Below are 20,982 nucleotides of genomic sequence, written 5' to 3' on the forward strand. Positions count from 1 at the left end.
GATGCCTACCGGGGCATCCCCAAGCTTAGATGCTTGAGACTTCTTGGAATATTTTCTTGGGATGCCTTGGACATCCCCAAGCATGAGCTTTTGTGTCTCCTTAATTCTTCTTATATCACGGTTTCCCTAAATCTCAAAAACTTCATCCACACAAAAATCAACAAGAACTCATGAGGTAAGTTAGTATAAATCAATGCAAAACCTTATCATTCTCTACTGTAGAAAATCACTAAAATTATTATTTGACATTACATACTAAATGCATCTGCATATTTAGTACTCCTATCACTGATAGCCGTTGGTGCTATACAAACGATTTAAAACCTCCTTCCGCGACGTCATTTGGAACCATCGCCAAGCGAGTGTGGGCGATAGGGGGTCCTTCCCACACGACCCAAAAACCTTCGGGGATAGGGAGCCATGATCCAGAGACCTTGCAAAACATAATCGTGTGCGATGCAGCACACACTAAATTCTTTCGCACGTGTAGGATCGGTGATTAAACATTTCTAATAACGTAGTGAAACCAAACGGTGTGTCGTAATGAACCATTTGGGAAACAGTATGCAAGGCACATGGGCCAACATATGAACTGTGTGCGATGTGTGCCCTATCACACATGATTTTTCTGCGGAACCCGTCTGCCATGCAAGACTCCATCGCACACGTTCTCCCAACATTTACCGTATGCGGTAAGGTTCAAACACAAACGGTTCAGGAGCACCTTCGCACACATACCAGTGATGCAGATTGTTTGTGATTTGTTGTGTATCACCAACGGTTGCGGCTAGAGTGACGTGTGCTTTTCGTTTGGGATCCCACACGTTTCCTGAAAAAATTACGACTGGGATTCTATTTGACATTGGGCACGGTTTACTCCGAGTTCCCGTGTGCGATAACTTGATATCACAAACGGTTCCGGAGAGCCTACGCACATGTAGTAGCGCTGCAAATCGTTTGCGATCTGCTGTGTATCACGGACAGTTCCGCTACGATTGACGTATGCTTTCGGATGTGGATCGCACACACTCATTTAGTTGAACCGTGTGCGGAGCAATTGCCGGGTTAAAACAAAAATATCCCATTTTGGACCGGCATGCAAAAAGCAAATTCGCCACAATATTCAATTGAACAAATAAACAAAAATATCCCATTCTGAATTGGCACGCATAAAGAAAATTGGCCACAATATTCAATTGAACAAATAAATAAGAATATCCCATTTTGAATCGGCACGCAAAAAACAAATTCGCCACAATATTCAATTGAACAAATAGTGTTCACAGGAAGAATATTCATTAGATTTCGCAACAATTGCAATTGAACATATTTAAACATAAAAGAAGCCTAGCCGACCCTCCTCCTCGGAGCTCCCCCGAATAAGGATGTTCCTGGCCGTTCAATCACGTTGAATCTGGTCAACCGAGCAGCCAGGTCTATCGGGTCTTTATCGCTGATTTCACCTCGCGGTTGATTTTTGAGGTCCATGACTGGTGGGCTCGGGGTCCCTTTCGATTGGCTAGGTGAAACTTTACTGGGTGAAACTGCCCTTTCCCCACCCCCCTCGTGCGCCTCGCTCATTTGCTGGCACGCTTTGGCCCCCACAGCGCAAACCTAGCTCTCTTTGCCCTCGACCCCCACAGCGGAGCGCATCACCACTCCCTCCTCCCTCATCAGCCGCTGCCGGGTCTTCTCGCTGGGGTGGAACAGTAGGGGATCCGGCCGGATCCGAGGCGTGCGGGCGTGGTGGCAGGCATCTTTGGCAGCGGCGGCGGCGGGCATCTCCGACATAAGGCGATGGCGGGGATGCTCGATTCGCCATGAACCGGTCCCTGCAGGAGAGAGAAAGAAAGAGAGGAGGGAGAAGAGAGGGAGGTGCGACGGCGGGCGGGAGAGGGTCTCCGGCTGGTGCGAGACATTCACGTCTCTCCTCCTCTCCTGCTCTCAACCACCACCGTGGCCCTCCTTCTCCCCTTCAATTCCCTGTCTCCTCTTCTCTGGAGTTACCTGAGTGGTCAACACCGAGAAAGATGGGGAAGACAGAGCCAGCGAGGAAGACGGCTTGACTCTGCCGCCGATGCTGACCGGCCAATTCCGTCGGGCGCCGTCATGGGAGGAGGTGAACCATCGAGGAGCAGCACGGGAGGAGATAAAGATAAGCCGCCGGTCTCCCGGTTCACTTCTGGTTGCATCTTGCCCGTGAGCTCCTTCTTCTTACAGCCAGCTTGGCCCTTTTCTCGCCATCTTTTGGGTAATGCAGCGTATCAAGCAGGCGAAGGCGAGGATCAGATGCGGTAGCAGCTGAAGGAGTCATGGAGAGGGGGCGAGAGTGAGCAGCGGCTGTCGGCCAAGAAGGAAGAGGCTAGGGCGAGGACCGGAGGAGGAGGCGCTCATGGTGGAGCATAGGAGGATGGAGGCGGAGTGCTACTGCAACGGCTGTGGGACTGGGCGAAAGGATGTGAGTTTTTGAATTTAAGAGCTGGAAACTCCACAACTTGAGCAAAATATTGTTAGTGATCGCTTGTTTGCTTGACACATAACATTACTGGATCTGTCACTCTATATAGTTGATTGTTAATTGTGTGCTTTTTTGTCCATAATTTTGCTCCTGTAATTAATCATTTCCCTATCCATTGCAGGAAATTATTGTTTACTTTAGATTGGGGTGCTGGAGCCAATGAAAAAAGATCACTGCAGCTTTGAATGTAGGCACAAGTCAAATGAAACTATTGGATGGAGCAATTCAGTGCGGTGGGGTACAGGGGCTGGTGCAGGAGGATATATAACAGCAGAGTTCATCTCTGTTTTGCTGACAATTTACACTGAAACTGTTGAAAAGTAGATAATCAGCCAATAAACAGTAAATCATCACATCTATTTGCTTTTCTGGTATATGGGGCCATTATTATTCTGGTACTTCTAAAGAGTCATTATTCTTATGGTACTTCTAAATTTGCATATCTTTGTGTTCAGATGGAAGTCACCTGGCAAAGGTCTAACGTTTCAGATTTAATGTTATATACATGCCCAAGAGTAATACGTTATATAATATACTCTAGACTGTATTCTTATTTAGTTTTTTTTCATGCTTCTTGTTTCACTGGGCTATTGCAAAGATGACATATCCACTTGGAGTTGGATATTATTTTGATAACCATATCTAGCTATTTTTACAAAAAATATCAATTAACTTGCATCGATTCAATGCTAGAGCGGTAGTCATGAAACATTGCCACTGCGCCACAAGGCGATTAAAATCATGGAAATTGATATAAAAGTTACTTGTGATTTATATAGTCATGTAATCACAAACCATAATGATAAAAAAGCCAAATCATTTATTTTATTGGAGAATACATCAAATATATGGATAATCAAAGGTGAATGTAAATGAAATGCTCCATGTACGTTTAGGCTCCAGTATAAGATTAAAATAGTGGATAAATCATTGTACCATATTCAATTAGAACTACAAAGAAGAAGAGAAATGATTGAATAGCAAATTCTGACCGGCCAATTCCGCCGGGCACCGTCATGGGAGGAGGCGAACCATCGAGGAGCAGCATGGGAGGAGATGAAAATAAGCTGTCGGACTCCCTATTCACTTCTGGTTGCATCTTGCCTGTGAGCTCCTTCTTCTTACAGCTAGCTTGGCCCTTTTCTTGTCATGCTTTGGGTGTTCCTTCCTACAGCCAGCTTGGCCATTTGCTTTGGAAGTAGTAATTCAACTCAGAAAGCATAAATAATTTGAGACTGCTTCTGTCCTCCCTACAATTTGTTGAAGTCATCATTCTTTTTTCTTTTTTTCTGTAGTTTTTCCTCATCTTTTACAGTGTATTTGGGTTATTTCATTCTCTGGTACTTGGGCATATTGGTTGTCTTGTTGTCTCCTTTTACTAACAGTATTTCCTATTTAGTGTATGGGAGAGGTTACTAGCTCACATATATAGTTTACTTATTAAGTTTCTAAATAAGTTCAGCCTCAGAGCTCGGATTTTGTACGCTTCAAAATTGGAGTGTGACTTTTGCTTGCTAATTGATTCAGTTATGGTGTGGTTGCCTACTACTCAAAATGATTTTATATCGTATCATAAATTTCAGGAACCGTATCACAACAAATCATTGGCATTGCAACTTCAAGGACATGTATGATGCATATCCCATCACTGAACAAGATTGGATTTTAGTGTATACAAGCCATCCTACTCGCTGCCCTCCTCAGCTACTCAGATAGTTCTTCCTTCTCATTATCAGTGAATAAGTTGGTTATAGAACATGCTTGAAGATTGTAGTACATAGAGATTGCCTGGCAGACTAAAATAATTAGGAGCTTCTGATTGGACCCTTCAAGCAATAGTGTTGTCAATATACTAATTGTTGGATTATGTTACTATACTCTTAGAACAACTTCCTGATATATGTATTTATAGGATTCTCTGAGATTTGATGCAAAATATTGATGGTCGGGTGAATGTAGTGGACTCGTCGAGATCGAGGGCACCAACGTCATATGCCGAGGGCGTCCATCGACAACCTGCCCAATGTCCGGATTCACCGAGGAGTACAACTGGAGACACTATTGGTTGCCTGCAGGCCTGTGAGTACTTGCACTTGGACTTTTTTTATGAGCAGTACTAAGTAATCTAATGATATGCTCCTTGCAATCTAAGGAAAAAATAAATCTAAGTCATTTCCGATCCTAAGGTTTGGGTACTAACTATTTGTGTTTATGTCTACAAGCTTTTGATTTTCTGCGTGGTCTATCTTTTATTTGCAATGTTGGACACTCTTTCCTTTTCTTGTGAATAATGTTTCTGTTTGATCGTACTCTCGATATACTGCATATTAACTCTATACTACAGAATTTGTGAACAATCAGTACTACACCTGGTTATCTAGAGAGGAAGGCAATGACAACTAGATTAGACATTTCACAAGATCCTCCCAATTACAGACATAAACTCCTTGATTATCGGAGATTGTCAGATGGAAAGAAGGTGTATCCTTTATCTTTATTTAGATGTTTAATTAGCTGTACAACCGTACATGATTTTGTAAGGAAACTATTTATCTTGATGATCCTGATATCGAGTCGTGTATTAGTATAGGCTGTAATTTTTGGCTAGGAATCTATATATGCAGCCATGTATGAATAGGCTATGATTCTTTTTTCCTTCTGAACAGATTCTTTTTTTGTTCATTCCTTGTGAAATAATTCCAGAGCTACTTTGTTGTAGTAATTATTTGGCACATCCATAACTCACCCAGTTTATGCGTGATTATTTAGTGTATTTGGTTCCAAAGTGAACAAACTATTGGCCTTCGCTAGGCAAGGATAGGTGTTTGGTACCAAAACAAAAAATTAACTTTGTCAAGCTAACTAGCATGCATGGGTTTGAATCAGCTACTTCTTATATCCCTGGACTATAGATATTACATGCATCAGTACTTGATGCATCTCTGATAACTTTTTGCTAATATCATTGAATTTCTCATGAGATCTCTCTAGACCTTTCCAAATGTATTTTAGTTCAGTGTTTTGTATTAACTAGTAGAAGAAGGGATGCAAATGGAAAGAATTTGAGATGCATAAACATGAAAGCACTAAAAGATTCTCTCAAAGCAAAGATGTCTAGCCGGGATACATATGGCAAGAACCTTCAGAGATTGACTTATTTTCAGCTGCTATTGAGATATATACTTGCTCATAGGTCACAACTCATGAAGTTACCTCCTTTTGGTTTTGATTTTGAAATATATGTGTCATAGGTCACAACTGATGAAGTTACTTCCTTTTTGTGAAGGTCTGAATATCGTCATGATCTTGGCTGAGAGGCTGGCATTTTGGAAGGTTCTCGTGTGTATAGATTAGTTAATAGGATGACAATTTAAGTTTATTGAAGCTCTTCGTTAGGAGGCGGGGGTCTGCTTTGGTTTCTTGCTATTTTCCTTTCTCTCAAAGTACTTGATCGGATGCATCTGACAGTTTATAAATCAATAATTTGGATGGTTCTACTTAAATTATAACTCTTAGTCTTTTCACTTAAAAATAATGTGAGTTATTTTTTAGGGGAAAATAGCTTTTGTTCACTTAATAAATCATGTTCGTTATAATCAATGCTGCTATATCAAAAAGTAGTGTCTCGTGCTGGGTAGCATCCATGTAGCTATTTCTTGATCATATAATCTTATATCCTATATGTGCAAATCAGGCCTTTAGGCTACTAGAATTTCACTATTGTTTAACTTAGGAAAAGCTGATTGATCCATTATCAAGGGCAGCATGAATTATATGTGATTCAACACTTTTATTAAGTTTCCATTCTTCTTTTAGCTTATTAGTTGCTAGTACCAAGCATGATCTTTGGTTTGCCATGTACAACACCAGAGTCATTTTATTAAGCTGGCATTAGTAATTTTGCATTTTACATGGTTCATGTGCAAGTTAAACATCTGCCCAATAATACTAATATTAAGTTTATAATGTTGGCACAGTCTGTTATTGCCGTTATCTTCTTGGGAGTACTTGAGAAGGAGTGGCTGGGAATGTGGGGACACGGCATGGCAGAGGTGCATGGTTGGTTGGAGGAGTCACGGAGGCATGAATGTGGACATGTGGATGTTATCGTGACATTGATACGTTTCACTGCACCGATGCTGCATACCAAGGTGAGTGAATGCTATCGTGGCCTTAGATGCCCTATCTAATTCTTGCTTGAATTTCTGGTTTTGTATGCTCGGATGTATGCTCGGTTTCCACATTATTTTTCTCATGTGGAGTTGAAAACTCATTTGGTTGGTCCAATAGCAAATAATGGTATGTTTCACTCTGAAATCATATTGCATATAGAGAGATGTTCATTGTTAGTCATTGGGTTGTGGAATGAAATGACAGCTTTTATAGTCAGTTTACCGTGTCATCTATTTAGAATGAAGCAAATTTGGGCCTCTAAAAAACAACCAGGTCGACACAGAGACGGTAATTTTCCTGTGTTTTCCTCTTGTTAATTTTGAAATACCTTTGACAGGAAAATGTTTCCTGTTTTGTGTCTAACCTGTCGTAATTTTTGTCTCATGGGTCCATCTATATGAGAACCTTCTAAGTGGAAGTCAAATGGTTGAGTCTCAGTATGTTTTTGTTAGTTAAGTTGAAAAGTTTTTAAGTGATATTTGAACTAAAACTTAACTATGGCATGACTGGTACTCCCTCCGTTAACAAATATAAGAACATTTAGATCACTACTTATATCAGAGCATTTAGATCACTAAAGTAGTCATCTAAATGCTCTTATATTTCTTTATGGAGGGAGTACTTCATTTGAGACTCATGGCTGAGTATAGATACTATGACCATACCTTCTTAATCTTGATTATTGATGCCTTCTTCATTTTAGTCTCAATCCACATGTGCAATCGATAATTTTGCTAGAGATGTCTATATAATTGTATTATGCATTGTTTTTCTGCTATGCAAATAACACTTGCCTTGGCTTTGGCGGTGGTGGTGCAGGATTCGTTGGAAGCCAAACAGGGCACCCGAGAAGGAGAAGAGGAGAATGCTCTGAAGAGAGGAAATGATAAGTTTTATCGTTTTGTTTTAAGAGCAAGATAAGATTTGATATGTAGTTCCCTGGTTTCTTTGTATTCTACTCCCTCTGTCCCGAAATAAGTGTCTCGACCTTAGTATAACTTTGTACTGGAGTTAGTACAAAGTTCACACACTTATTTTGGGATGGAGGGAGTACTATGTGTATGGCCAAAGCACTCATGATTTTGTAGACATATATTTTTAAACAAAAGCCTATGTTTTTTTTTGCTCAAACAGAGTCACTGGAAAGTGCACATATTTTCAATGCGTACATGATTTCAAATGGGTCTATGTGAAGATGCTATAAAATATTTTATGTTGTCAAATTAAAATGTGTACATACATCTCGTTGTAGACAACAATCGACCATTTTTCCTATTTAAGGTGATTGAACCATGGATAATTTTTTCCTCACACACATGGATTTAGGGTGCCTCTACACCATTTGGTGCAACAAGCACCTGTTTTCCTTAACTAAGAGAGATTAAGTTTATTGTCATATGTGCTTACCCGTAACAAAATCATCTAAACTATGGATTTGTTTTCATCACTAACATGGAATCAGCAGGTCTTTGTGCTATTTGGCGCGACAGGTTTCGCAGCGTAATAACATATTTTCAATATAGCATTCTACTACAAATATCGAATAGGTTCTTGCAAAATGAAACTATTTTCATCGACAACATTGCTTTAGCGGGTCTCTGCGCCATTTGGTCAACTAGTGTAGCTAAATTTCAATGATTTGTCCACACATATATGCATTACATAATTAATCATAGTGTACGAAATATGAAGACCTCATCAGATGAAAAACAATGGATCCATGCATATATGTTTAGCGGTAACTCTTACTCAATGTTTCAGGAGAATGCATGCTAAAATCTTCATTATCACCAGTGGGATTGATGTAGTGATTCAGGAAGAAGTCATTGATAAATCTCCAAACCATCAGCAATTCACCAGCCGGGAGTGGTTCAGGGGTCCTCGGTTCTAAGATGAGCTGCGGTATTTTTAAGATCAGAATGTGGCATATGAGTGGAGTAGAAGATATTAATTAAGATAGACTTACTGGTACTAATTCGCAAGGATCATCACAACTATCAGCAGATTTATAGATGGAGATCATGTGTCTGCAAACATAGTATCCACAAAGGTTGGTCCCTGCTTCTTGCTAAGGACACTGAAATTTTTTGTACAAAATTAGTCATGTATTTGTCCTGTTAGGAACAACCTAACCTGTGTTAGATGTATTATTTTTTCTTTGGACCAAATAGAAATAGGTTTAATTAGAAGCTTGAACATTTGACTAGCGTAAGAACAGGTATTTGCAGACTATTGGATAAATTTTCCAAAATAACGGATTTTGGTGTCTTACCGGAGAAACGATCTCGTGCTGCAGAGGTAATTCCCTCTTGAACATGTTTCCTGATTTAGTTTTCCACAATGCGAGCACACTTCAAATGAAGATGAATTTTGACAACATCAATTATTGAACCAGATAGTAATGCAAATTAATTTCAACATCATAGAATTCAATACCTATCCATGAATTGCTAAAGATGCGTCAGATCCTGAGCGTTTGTTGACTCTCTGAGAGAATCGATGTAGTAAACTGTGTTCTTGTTTGGAACAATGAATACCAATATCCAATGACGACTACATATTAAGAAAGCCATGAAATTACGAATTATGTCGAAATCTGAAAGATAATCAGTATGCATGGTTATTTACTTGACTCACCTTTCATGATATGGCCAGAGAAATGATTCTGTATGGGACATATTTTCGAAGATATGGACGATCGTGTTAATGGCCCAGTCCCGTTCGTCCTTACCATGTAATGTTGTGCCATTTGCTAATGCAGGATCTATGAAATACACACTCTCCCTTTTTCTTCTTTGCGTGTTCAATCCCCTGAGAGGAATAAAATGCAGTTAGCTGTTTATCATTTACAACCTTGTATGGAGAAGTTGATCAGGGTTTGTTAAGTACTTACAAAATCAAGCATCTAACAAGAGTGGCATCAAGCTTGTTGAAGTTGAATAAGAGATGTAAGTCCTCAAAACTCACATCAAATGAACCAACATCGTGTTGAAAATGATCTCTGTTGAAGTGGACTAGCAAACCATGAAGACCTATTGACATTTGATCCATGCAATCTTCATGTAACTTGCGGCAACTGGAGATGCACTCATCAAAGTATTTGCCGACAAGAAATGGCTCGCCATGGATGTAATTGCGTACTTCAAGTACGTCTGCTTTACTTTTAGCAAGCGTCAATTCTACTTCTTCATCATCCAGCTTGTCAGAAATAATATTACTCCCCGATTCAAACAACCTGCTGTTAACTTGGTTCCGGGCGATGAGTGCTTTAAGCAAGATGTAATCGTTCTCTTTCTTCTTCACTCTCTTGTCGCGCTTCATCGCGGGTGTAGGCTTTTTGGCCATTTCCTTCTTGGTACTTGAAGCATTTTTGGCAGAATGTCTGGTTGCCTGCAAGGTAGACTGCCGAGCTGGTGATGCTTTGATGGACTGCTTAGCAGACGGTTTATCTTTGCCGGACCGCTGAGTTGACGGTGCTGCTGGGCTGTAGGAGCAGAGGCATCGGATTGCTGACCATGCATTGAAGCTAAGCCGGGTTTCTGCGCAGGTCGTGCCAACTTGTCGCTGTTCTTAGGAGGCCATGCCAACGCATTGGTTTGCTGAGCAGGAAGTGCTGACGCATTGGTATGCTGATCACGCGACTGCTGACCGACGGACTGATGAGCAGTCTGTTCTGGACCTACAGACTGCTTAGCAGGCGGTTCCGAAGCATCAGACTGCTTAGCAGTCTATTCCACCCAGTTGGGCTGCTGAGCATGTGCTGCAGCTGGGTCTCCCCCCGCTACTTCAGCGGCCGTCATCTGAACTGGTGGTACGTCTTCAGCAGTTGTAGGCCTTGCCACTGGCTGCTTTGGGGTGGAGGTGACATGGCCTGTACGCCACAAAGTCGGGCTGGCTGATCACAGGTTGATGCATCAGCCGTCTGATTACGAGTATTAGGTTCTTTGGGGGAAGCACGTGAGAGCTGCTGTGGCAAGGAGAGCGTCACCGTTAAGGGGCGACATTGGTTGCTCTTGGCGGGGCTTCAGGGATCTCATCGATGAACTCTATTTCCTTTCATGGCCACTGGATATGATGTAACAGTGTTTCTCCCAAGGTCCTTTGCTCTCTCCTAGGACATTCTTGAGGGCAAATTCATTGAATCCAGGCTTTACTTCAGTCACGTAGCACTTCACACAGCCCGGCTTCAATGGTACATTGTCCAACAAGAGGCCCTCTTCCAAGAAGGGTGGGCAAACCGAGGCCGTTGCACATTTTAATGTACCTTCATAATGTAAGCACGCCCTTCAGTCTGTCTTTCATTCCAGATATATCAGATATAGCATCATCACGAGCAGCTACAGTCTTAGTGTCGTTGGGTCAGCTGATGCACAACTACTCTTGTGCTGTGTTGTCGCGCAATAAGCAGCATCCTCCATGCCTACCTCCCCTCCCATCTGCTGGTTATCTGTCAGTGTTACAGTCTTCCCAATCATCATTAACTACTCAAGATCCTTTTGAACAGCCGGATACATTTCCTTCCTCAATCTTTCGTACAATTCATTCTTCTTCATTTCACTCTTCGCTTTTTTCATGTTGAGCCTCTCTTCTTTGCTGAGTGTGAAAGCCATCTTGTGCAGGACATTAACACCTATACCCCTTGCACGGCCAAGGGGCTCTTTTGTTTCCAGAGCAATGGAAAGAATGTCGCATGGCCCCGAGTTCCTGTAGAACCTTCTAGGGATCTTGGAAGCCTCTACCATCACTTGATACAGTTTTTCGTCATGTGAGTTTTTAAAGTAATAAGTTCCGTCATCATGCCTCATTGCACGTGCCCGCAAGTAGTCTCTGGCGCTTTCGCCCCTGATTTCACTAAAGGCCGGTTCCCCACCCGCCGCTACTGCTTCTTTGTCCTCCTGGTCCCTGCTACGTATTGAGCTTGTGTTGGTTTTTCCCTTGAAGAGGAAAGGGTGATGCAGCAAAGTAGCGTAAGTATTTCCCTTAGTTTTTGAGAACCAAGGTATCAATCCAGTAGGAGGCTCCTGAAAAGTCCCACGCACCTACACAAACAAACAAGAACCTCGGAACCAACGCGATAAAGGGGTTGTCAGTCCCTTCACGGTAACTTGCAAAAGTGAGATTTGATAGAGATAATAAGATAAGATAAATATTTTTGGTATTTTTATGATATAGATTTGAAAGTAAAAGATGCAAATAAAAGTAGATGGAAAACTTATATGATAAAAGATCAATCTAGTAGGCCAAACCAAACTGATAATTCGAAGAGACTTGTAAAGATAACTTAATCACACATAAAAGAATTCAGAGGAGATTCAAATATTTCTCATAGATAAACTTGATCATAAACCCACAATTCATCGGATCTCGACAAACACACTGCAAAAAGAGTTACATCGAATAGATCTCTAAGAAGATCGAGGAAAACTTTGTATTGAGATTCAAAGAGAGGGAAGAAGCCATCAAGCTAATAGCTATGGACCTGAAGGTCTGTGGTAAACTACTCACAACTCATCGGAGAGGCCTTGGAGATGATGTAGAGGCCCTCCATGGTCAATTCCCCCACCGGTGGAGCGCCAGCGAAGGCTCCAAGATGGGATCTCGCGGATACAGAAGGTCGCGGTAGTGGAAATAGTTTTTCGTGGTGCCCCTGGATGTTTTTGAGATACGTGGATATATATAGGAGGAATAAGTACGTCGGTGGAGCAACGAGGGGCCCATGAGGGTGGGGGCGCGCCCACCCCCAAAGGGCGTGCGAGGCACCCTCGTGGCCGCCTCGTTTGTTGGTTGACGTCCACTCCAAGTTCCCTGGATTGCGTTTGTTCCAAAAAGATCGCTCCCGAAGGTTTCATTCCGTTTGGACCCCGTTTGATATTCCTTTCCTTCGAAACACTGAAATAGGCCAAAAAAACAGCAGTTCGGGCAGGGCCTCCGGTTAGTAGGTTAGTCCCAAAAATGATATAGAAGTGTAGAGTAAAGCCCATAAACATCCAAAACAAGTAATATAATAGCATGGAACAATCAAAAATTATAGATACGTTGGAGACGTATCAAGCATCCCCAAGCTTAATTCATGCTCGTCCTCGAGTAGGCAAATGATAAAAATAGAATTTTTGATGTGGAATGCTACCTAGCATAATTCTCAATGTAATTTTCTTTATTGTGGCATGATTGTTCAGATCCAAATGATTCAAGATAAAAGCTTATAAAACATAAAAATAGTAATACTTGAAGCATACTAACAAATAATCATGTCTTATCAAAATAGCATAGCCAAAGAAAGCTCATCCCTACAAAATCATATAGTTAGGCCATGCTTCATTTTCATCACACAAAATACTCCCATCATTCAGAACGCCGATTTTAGCCAAGCAATTGGTTCATAATTTTTAACACGCTTCAGCTTTTTCAACTCTTATGCAATACATGAGCGCAAGCCATGGACATAGCACTATATGTGGTATATGGTGGTGGTTGTGGAGACAAAAGAAGAGAAGATAGTCTCACATCCACTAGGCGTATCAACGGACTATGGAGATGCCCATTAATAGATATCAATGTGAGTGAGTAGGGATTGCCATGCAACGGATGCACTAGAGCTATAAATGTATGAAAGCTCAACAAAAGAAACTAAGTGGGTGTGCATCCAACTTGCTTGCTCACGAAGACATAGGGCATTTTGAGGAAGCCCATCATTGGAATATACAAGCCAAGTTCTATAATGAAAAATTCTAACTAGTATATAAAAGTGACAACATAGGAGACTCTCTATCATGAAGATCATGGTGCTATTTTGAAGCACAAGTATGGAAAAGAGATAGTAGCATTGTCCCTTCTCTCTTTTCTCTCATTTTTTTATTTTGTGGGCTTCTTTGGCCTATTTTTTTATATGGGCTTCTTTGGCCTCTTTTTTTATAAAGTTCGAAGTTTCATCCCGACTTGTGGTGGAATCATAGTCTTCATCATCCTTTCCTCACTAGGGATAAGGCTCTAATAATGAAGATCATCACACTTTTATTGATTTACAACTCAAGAATTACAACTCGATACTTAGAACAAAATATGACTCTATGTGAATGCCTCCGGCGGTGTACCGGGATATGCAATTAATCAAGAGTGACATGTATGAAAAATTATGAAGGTGGCCTTGCCACAAATACGATGTCAACTACATGATCATGCAGAGAGCAATATGACAATGATGGAGCGTGTCATAATAAACGGAACGATGGAGAGTTGCATGGCAATATATCTCGGAATGGCTATGGAAATGCCATAATAGGTAGGTATGGTGTCTGTTTTGAGGAAGGTAAATAATGGATGCATGATACCGGCGAAAGTTGCGCGGCATAATAAAGGCTAGCAAAGTGGAAGGATGAGTGTGCGTATGTCCATGGACTCACATTAGTCATAAAGAACTCATATACTTATTGCAAAAGTCTACTTGCCCTCGAAGAAAAGTACTACTATGCATGCTCCTAGGGGAAGGGTTGGTTGGAGTTAACCATCGCACGATCCCGACCTCCACTCACAAGGAAGATAATTAAAAGAGCACCCCATGCAACAAATTTGTCACATCACTTTTACCATACGTGCATGATACGGGACTTGCCAACTTGAACACAAGTATTTCTCAATTTCATAAGTACCCAACTAGCACGACTCTAACATTACCACCTTTATATCTCAAAACAATTATCAAGCATCAAATTGATCATAGTGTTTTATGCACTTTCTATGATAGTTTTTATTATACCCAACTTGGATGCTCATCATTCTAGGACCAAATTTATAACCATAGCAAATACCATTCTGTTCTAAAAGACTCTCAAAGTAATATAGGTGAAGCATGAGAGGTCAACAATTTCTTCAAAATAAAGCCACTGCCGTGCCCTAGAAAATAAAAGTGAAGCACATAGAGCAAAACTATCTAGCTCAAAAGATATAAGTGAAGCACATAGAGTATTCTAATAAATTATAAATCATGTGGGTTTCTCCAAAAAGATGTGTACAGCAAGGAGGATTGTGGAAATCTAAAAAGCAAAGACTAATATCATACATGACGCTCCAAGCAAAACACAGATCATGTGGCGAATAAAAATATAGCTCCAAGTAAAGTTACCGATAGACGACGACGAAAGAGGGGATGCCTTCCGGGGCATCCCCAAGCTTAGGCTGCTGGTTATCCTTGAATATCTTGGGGTGCCATGGGCATCCCAAAGCTTAGTATCTTGCCACTCCTTATTCCATAATCCATCAAATCTTTACCCAAAACTTGAAAACTTCACAACACAAAACTCAACAGGAAATCTCATAAGCTCCGTTAGTGCAAGAAAGAAAAAGCCACCACATAAGTTACTGTAATGAACTCATTCTTTATTTATATTGGTGTTAAACCTACTGTATTCCAACTTCTCTATGGTTCATACCCCCGATACTAGCCATAGATGCATCAAAATAAGCAAACAACACACGGAAAACAGAATCTGTCAAAAACAGAACAGTCTGTAGCAATATGTAACTTTCGAATACTTCTGGAACTCTAAAACTCCTACCAAAATAGGAAGTCCTGGGCAATTTATCTATTGATCTACAGCAAAAAGAATCAACGCAAAAATCACGTTTCTGTGAATTACTAAAATTATTTTTGTGTGCGCAAAGTTTCTGTTTTTCAGCAGAATCAAATTAAATATCACCGTAGGTTATCCTATAGGTTCTACTTGGCACAAACACTAATTAAAACATAAAAACACATCTAAGCAGAATCTAGATGAAATATTTATTACTAAACAGAAGCAAAATGCAAGAAATAAAAATAAAATTGGGTTGCCCCCCTACTAGCGCTATTGTTTAACGCCCCTAGCTAGGCATAAAAGCGAGGATAGATCTAAGTATTGCGATCTTTGGCATTCAATTCATAAGTAGCTCGCATGATAGATTCATAAGGTAATTTAACATTATTTCTAGGGAAGTGTTCCATGCCTTTCCTTAATGGAAATTGGAACCTAATATTCCCTTCCTTCATATAAATAATTGCACCAATCGTTCTAAGGAAAGGTCTAACAAGAATAATAGGACATGAAAGATTGCAATCTATATCAAGAACGATAAAATCTACGGGCACATAATTCCTATTTGCAACAATAAGAACATCATTGATCCTTCCCATAGGTTTCTTAATGGTGGAATCTGCAAGGTGCAAGTTCAAAGAGCAATCATCAAATTCATGGAAACCTAGCACATCACATAAAGTTTTCGGAATCGTGGAAACACTAGCACCCAAATCACATAAAGCATAACACTCATGATTTTTAATTTTAATCTTTATAGTAGGTTCCCACTTATCATAAATTTTTCTAGGTATAGAAACTTCCAAATTAAGTTTTTCTTCATGAGATTGCATCAAAGCATCAACAATATGTTTGGTAAAAGCTTTATTTTGACTACAAGCATGAGGAGAATTCAACACGGATTGCAACAAGGAAATACAATCTATTAAAGAACAATTATCATAATTAAATTCCTTGAAATCCATAATAGTGGGTTCAATGCTATTTAAAGTCTTGACCTCTCCAATCCCACTTTTACCAAATTTAGCATCAATAGCTAAAAACTCCGAATTATTGGGACGCCTTTTAACTAAAGTTGACTCATCTCCAGTCCCATCATTATCAAGATTCATATTGAAAAACAAGGATTTAATAGGGGATACATCAATAACTTTTAGATCTTCATCATTTTTATCGTGGAAACTAGAAGAACACGCTTTTATAAAGCAATCTTTCTTAGCACGCAACCTAGCAGTTCTTTCTTTGCACTCATCAATGGAAATTCTCATTGCTTTGAGAGACTCATTGATATCATGCTTAGGAGGAATAGATCTAAGTTTCAAATTATCAACAACAAGCGAAAGCCTATCAACGTTCCTAGCCAAATCATCAACTTTAAGCAATTTTCTTCAAGCAAAGTATTAAAATTCTTTTGAGAGATCATAAATTCTTTAACACTATTCTCAAAATCAAAGGGAATCTTATTAAAATTTCCATAAGAGTTTTTGTAGGAATTTCCATCATTATTAGAGGAATTACTAGGGAACGGTCTAGGATTAAAGTTTCCTCTATAAGCATTGTTACCAAAATTATTCCTACCAACAAAGTTCACATCCATATATTCATTATTATTCTCAATCAAAGTAGACAAAGACATATCATTAGGATCAATAGGAGCACTCTTAGTAGCAAACAATTTCATATGTTCATCCGTCTTTCCAATCAAAACATTAATTTGTTCTATAGCATGTACTTTTTTACTAGTAGATTATTCGATGTGCCATTGATAATAATTAGCCATAATGTTATCAAGGAGTTTAGTAGCTTCTCCTAAGGTGATTTCCATAAAAGTGCCTCCCGCAGCCGAATCTAAAAGATTTCTAGAAGCAAAATTCAATCCGGCATAAAAACTTTGTATGATCATCCATAAGTTCGAACCATGAGCAGGGCAATTGCGAATCATTAATTTCATTATTTACCAAGATTGGGCAACATGCTCATGATCAAGTTGTTTAAAATTCATAATATCGTTCCTAAGAGAGATGATCTTAGCGGGAGGAAAATACTTAGAGATAAAAGCATCTTTGCACTTATTCCATGAATCAATACTATTCTTAAGCAAAGACGAAAACCAAACTTTAGCACGATCCCTAAGTGAAAACGGAAATAACTTCAATTTAACAATATCATTATCCGTATCTTTCTTATTTTGCATATCACACAAATCAACAAAGTTGTTTAGATGAGTAGTGGCAACTTCACTAGGAAGGCTAGAGAATTGATCTTTCATAACAAGATTCAACAAAGCAGCATTGATTTCACAAGATTCATCATCATTAAGAGGAGCAATCAGAGTGATAAGGAAATCATTATTATAGGTATTGGAAAGTCACATAATTTGGTATTATCTTGAGCCATCGTGACAAGCAATCCAACACTCAAGCACACAAAAAGGAAAGCGAAAGAGAGAGACGAACGGGAAAGAGAGGGCGAATAAAACGGCAAGGGTGAAGTGGGGGAGAGGAAAATGAGAGGCAAATGGCAAATAATGTAATGCGAAGGAGATGAGTTTGTGATGGGTACTTGGTATGTCTTGACTTGAGCGAAGACCTCCCCGGCAACGGCGCCAGAAATCTTTCTTGCTACGTCTTGAGCTTGCGTTGGTTTTTCCCTTCAAGAAGAAAGGGTGATGCAGCAAAGTAGCGGAAGTATTTCCCGCAGTTTTTGAGAACCAAGGTATCAATCCAGTAGGAGGCTCCTCAAAAGTCCCACGCACCTACAAAAAAAACAAGAACCTCGCAACCAATGCAATAAAGGGGTTGTCAATCCCTTCACGGTAACTTGCAAAAGTGAGATCTGATAGAGATAATAAGATAAGATAAATATTTTTGGTATTTTTATGATATAGATTGGAGAGTAAAAGATGCAAATAAAAGTAGATGGAAAACTTATATGATAAAAGATAGACCCGGGGGCCATAGGTTTCACTAGTGTCTTCTCTCAAGATAGCATAAGTATTATGGTGGGTGAACAAATTACTGTCGAGCAATTGATAGAAAAGCGCATAGTTATGAGATTATCTAGGCATGATCATGTATATAGGCATCACGTCCATGACAAGTAGATCGAAACGATTCTGCATCTACTACTATTACTCCACACATCGACCGACTCCTGCCTGCATCTAGAGAATTAAGTTCATGAAGAACAGAGTAATGCATTAAGAAAGATGACATGATGTAGAGGGATAAACTCATGCAATATGATATAAGCCCCATCTTTTTATATTCGATGGCAACAATACAATACGTGCCTTGCTGCCCCTGCTGTCACTGGGAAAGGACACCGCAAGATTGAACCCAAAGCTAAGCACTTCTCCCATTGCAAGAAAGATCAATCTAGTAGGCCAAACCAAACTAATAATTCGAAGAGACTTGTAAAGATAACTTAATCACACATAAAAGAATTCAGAGGAGATTCAAATATTTCTCATAGATAAACTTGATCATAAACATGCAATTCATCGAATCTCGACAAACACACCGCAAAAAGAGTTACATCGAATAGATCTCCAAGAAGATCGAGGAGAACTTTGTATTGAGATTCAAAGAGAGAGAAGAAGCCATCTAGCTAATAGCTATGGACCCGAAGGTCTGTGGTAAACTACTCACAACTCATCGGAGAGGCCTTGGAGATGATGTAGAGGCCCTCCATGGTCGATTCCCCCTCCGGTGGAGGGCCGACGAAGGCTCCAAGATGGGATCTCGCGGATACAGAAGGTTGCGGTGGTGGAAATAGTTTTTCGTGGTGCCCCTGGATGTTTTTGGGATACATGCATATATATAGGAGGAAGAAGTACGCCGGTGGAGCAACAAGGGGCCCACGAGGGTGGGGGCATGCCCACCCCTGGGGGGCGCACCGGGCACCATCGTGGCCGCCTCGTTTGTTGCTTGATGTCCACTCCAAGTTCCCTGGATTGCGTTTGTTCCAAAAAGATCGCTCCCGAAGGTTTCATTCCGTTTGGACTCCGTTTGATATTCCTTTCTTTTGAAATACTGAAATAGGCAAAAAAACAGCAATTCGGGCCAGGCCTTCGGTTAGTAGGTTAGTCCCAAAAATGATATAAAAGTGTAGAGTAAAGCCCATAAACATCCAAAACAATTAATATAATAGCATGGAACAATCGAAAATTATAGATACGTTGGAGATGTATCAGTCCCATATCGGTTTCATGCCGTAGTATCCTTCCACACCCATATGGTGGGGGTGTGTGTTCTTCTTCTGAAGTTCTGATTTCTTGAAACTCTTCTCAGCAAACTCTTTAGTTGCCCTGACCCTTTTGAATTCTGCCCAGTCTGCCTTTGTAATTTGGGGGTATGTGGGGATTGGGTCCTTGCCTTCACTCAAGTACTTCTTGTACAACACGTGCTTCTAGTTTCTCCAAGCCTACCTAGCCTTCTTCAGTGCAGGGTGTTCCGCCTGCATTCTCCACTGCTCTAGAACATTGAAGTGATCCATGATCTCCCGGACTATCTGTCGCCATGTTTCTGCGTCAGTCTTCCGAAACCCCGACAGATTTATGTTGGGCCTTGCCCTGCCAACAAATCCACACACACTCCTGAACCTCGTGCGTGCTTTATCTAGTTTAGTTGGAGCCCAACACTTTATATCGATCTCAGTTACTTCATATACACCTTTAGGCTGGTGTGTGGGATTCCTTGGAACGTACCTCCGTGTCCTGGCCGGAAGGGTAATTGCTGCAGCTCTATCCTGTTCAAGATTACTTGATCCCTCACCATCTTCTGAAGACATAGGGTTGTCGGAATCAGATGAAGATACATCGCCTGAAGCATGAGTGTTGTCGCTGCTATTCGACATCTAGAGAGAACACATGCGAAACTCAGGAAAGGAGGATAAGCATAAAACTAACAACTTGGTATCATGCTTTCTAAACATATCATGCAATAATTTAGAAAATGTATGGCTAATTTGTTAAGTTTGTGTGACTCGGGCACCCGCGATCTGTAAATCGGCAGTAACTTATTGGAACAAATATAGCTTATATGTACTAGTTAGGAAGGTAGATAATTAACATATATACGCTCTCCGTAATTTTATAGCCAATTTGGGAACATACTGAGCGAAATAGGAAGAGGGATTGCAAGGAAATATGCCTCATAGCGATGGAGAGCAGTAACTAACAGGCTTCTTAATGCAAACCCGGCCGGACCACAGGAGAGGGGAGGACTACAACATCGATATGCTCGAGGGTGGCTGGCAAGCAAACGAAGACGGCGAGGCGCGGACAGCCGTGTGTTGGGAACGACAGTGGAGGTAGGCTTGAGAGGGTTCTGATGCGGATCTGGGGGGGGGGCTGGTGATGGAGATTGGGTGGACTAGTTGAGTGAAATGTGGGCAGGCCAAGGGGGGTGTTCGCGGCCTAGGTGAAAAGGGTGGAAAATATCGACGGTCGCCGTGCGGAAAGGCCTATGCAAACGGTTGCCTCTAAGTGCTCGTGCGCACAAAGAGAAAAAATTCGTTTGAAATGAAGACGTACTAATTTTGAAATAAAGACGTGAGTTCATCGTTTCGCCTCTAAATTTTTCCCATGTTAAGCAATCACCATTATACCACGGGTTTGATTTGCTGGCGCATTTAAGATCTCGTATGCTATATGTAAGACATTTTTTGCCATTTACCATGCATTTTGGAATATAAATTAATTCCTAGGCGGACTGCATTTCC

The 20,982-nt window shown here is 40.6% G+C and overlaps 1 protein-coding gene across 6 annotated transcripts; it reads left to right on the top strand.

Annotated features, from left to right (window-relative positions):
* The first annotated feature begins 2,163 nt into the window (after positions 1 to 2,163).
* On the top strand, positions 2,164 to 8,424 carry LOC119324926. Of its 6 annotated transcripts, XM_037598690.1 has the most exons (7): positions 2,164 to 2,458; positions 2,640 to 3,624; positions 4,102 to 4,253; positions 4,478 to 4,597; positions 5,805 to 5,851; positions 6,496 to 6,669; positions 7,511 to 8,424. In XM_037598690.1, coding segments are annotated over exons 3-7 (444 nt in total). In that variant the 5' UTR covers positions 2,164 to 2,458; positions 2,640 to 3,624; positions 4,102 to 4,252; the 3' UTR covers positions 7,613 to 8,424. The 6 variants fall into 6 exon arrangements, 2 of the variants coding, with proteins under 2 accessions (XP_037454587.1, XP_037454586.1); XR_005157234.1 differs by having other exon boundaries at positions 4,102 to 5,711; XR_005157233.1 differs by having other exon boundaries at positions 4,102 to 5,711; positions 5,805 to 6,669.
* Positions 8,425 to 20,982: the final 12,558 nt, after the last annotated feature.

This window comes from Triticum dicoccoides, chromosome 6B (genome assembly GCF_002162155.2).
Source record: "Triticum dicoccoides isolate Atlit2015 ecotype Zavitan chromosome 6B, WEW_v2.0, whole genome shotgun sequence".
Classification (NCBI taxonomy): Eukaryota; Viridiplantae; Streptophyta; class Magnoliopsida; order Poales; family Poaceae; genus Triticum; species Triticum dicoccoides.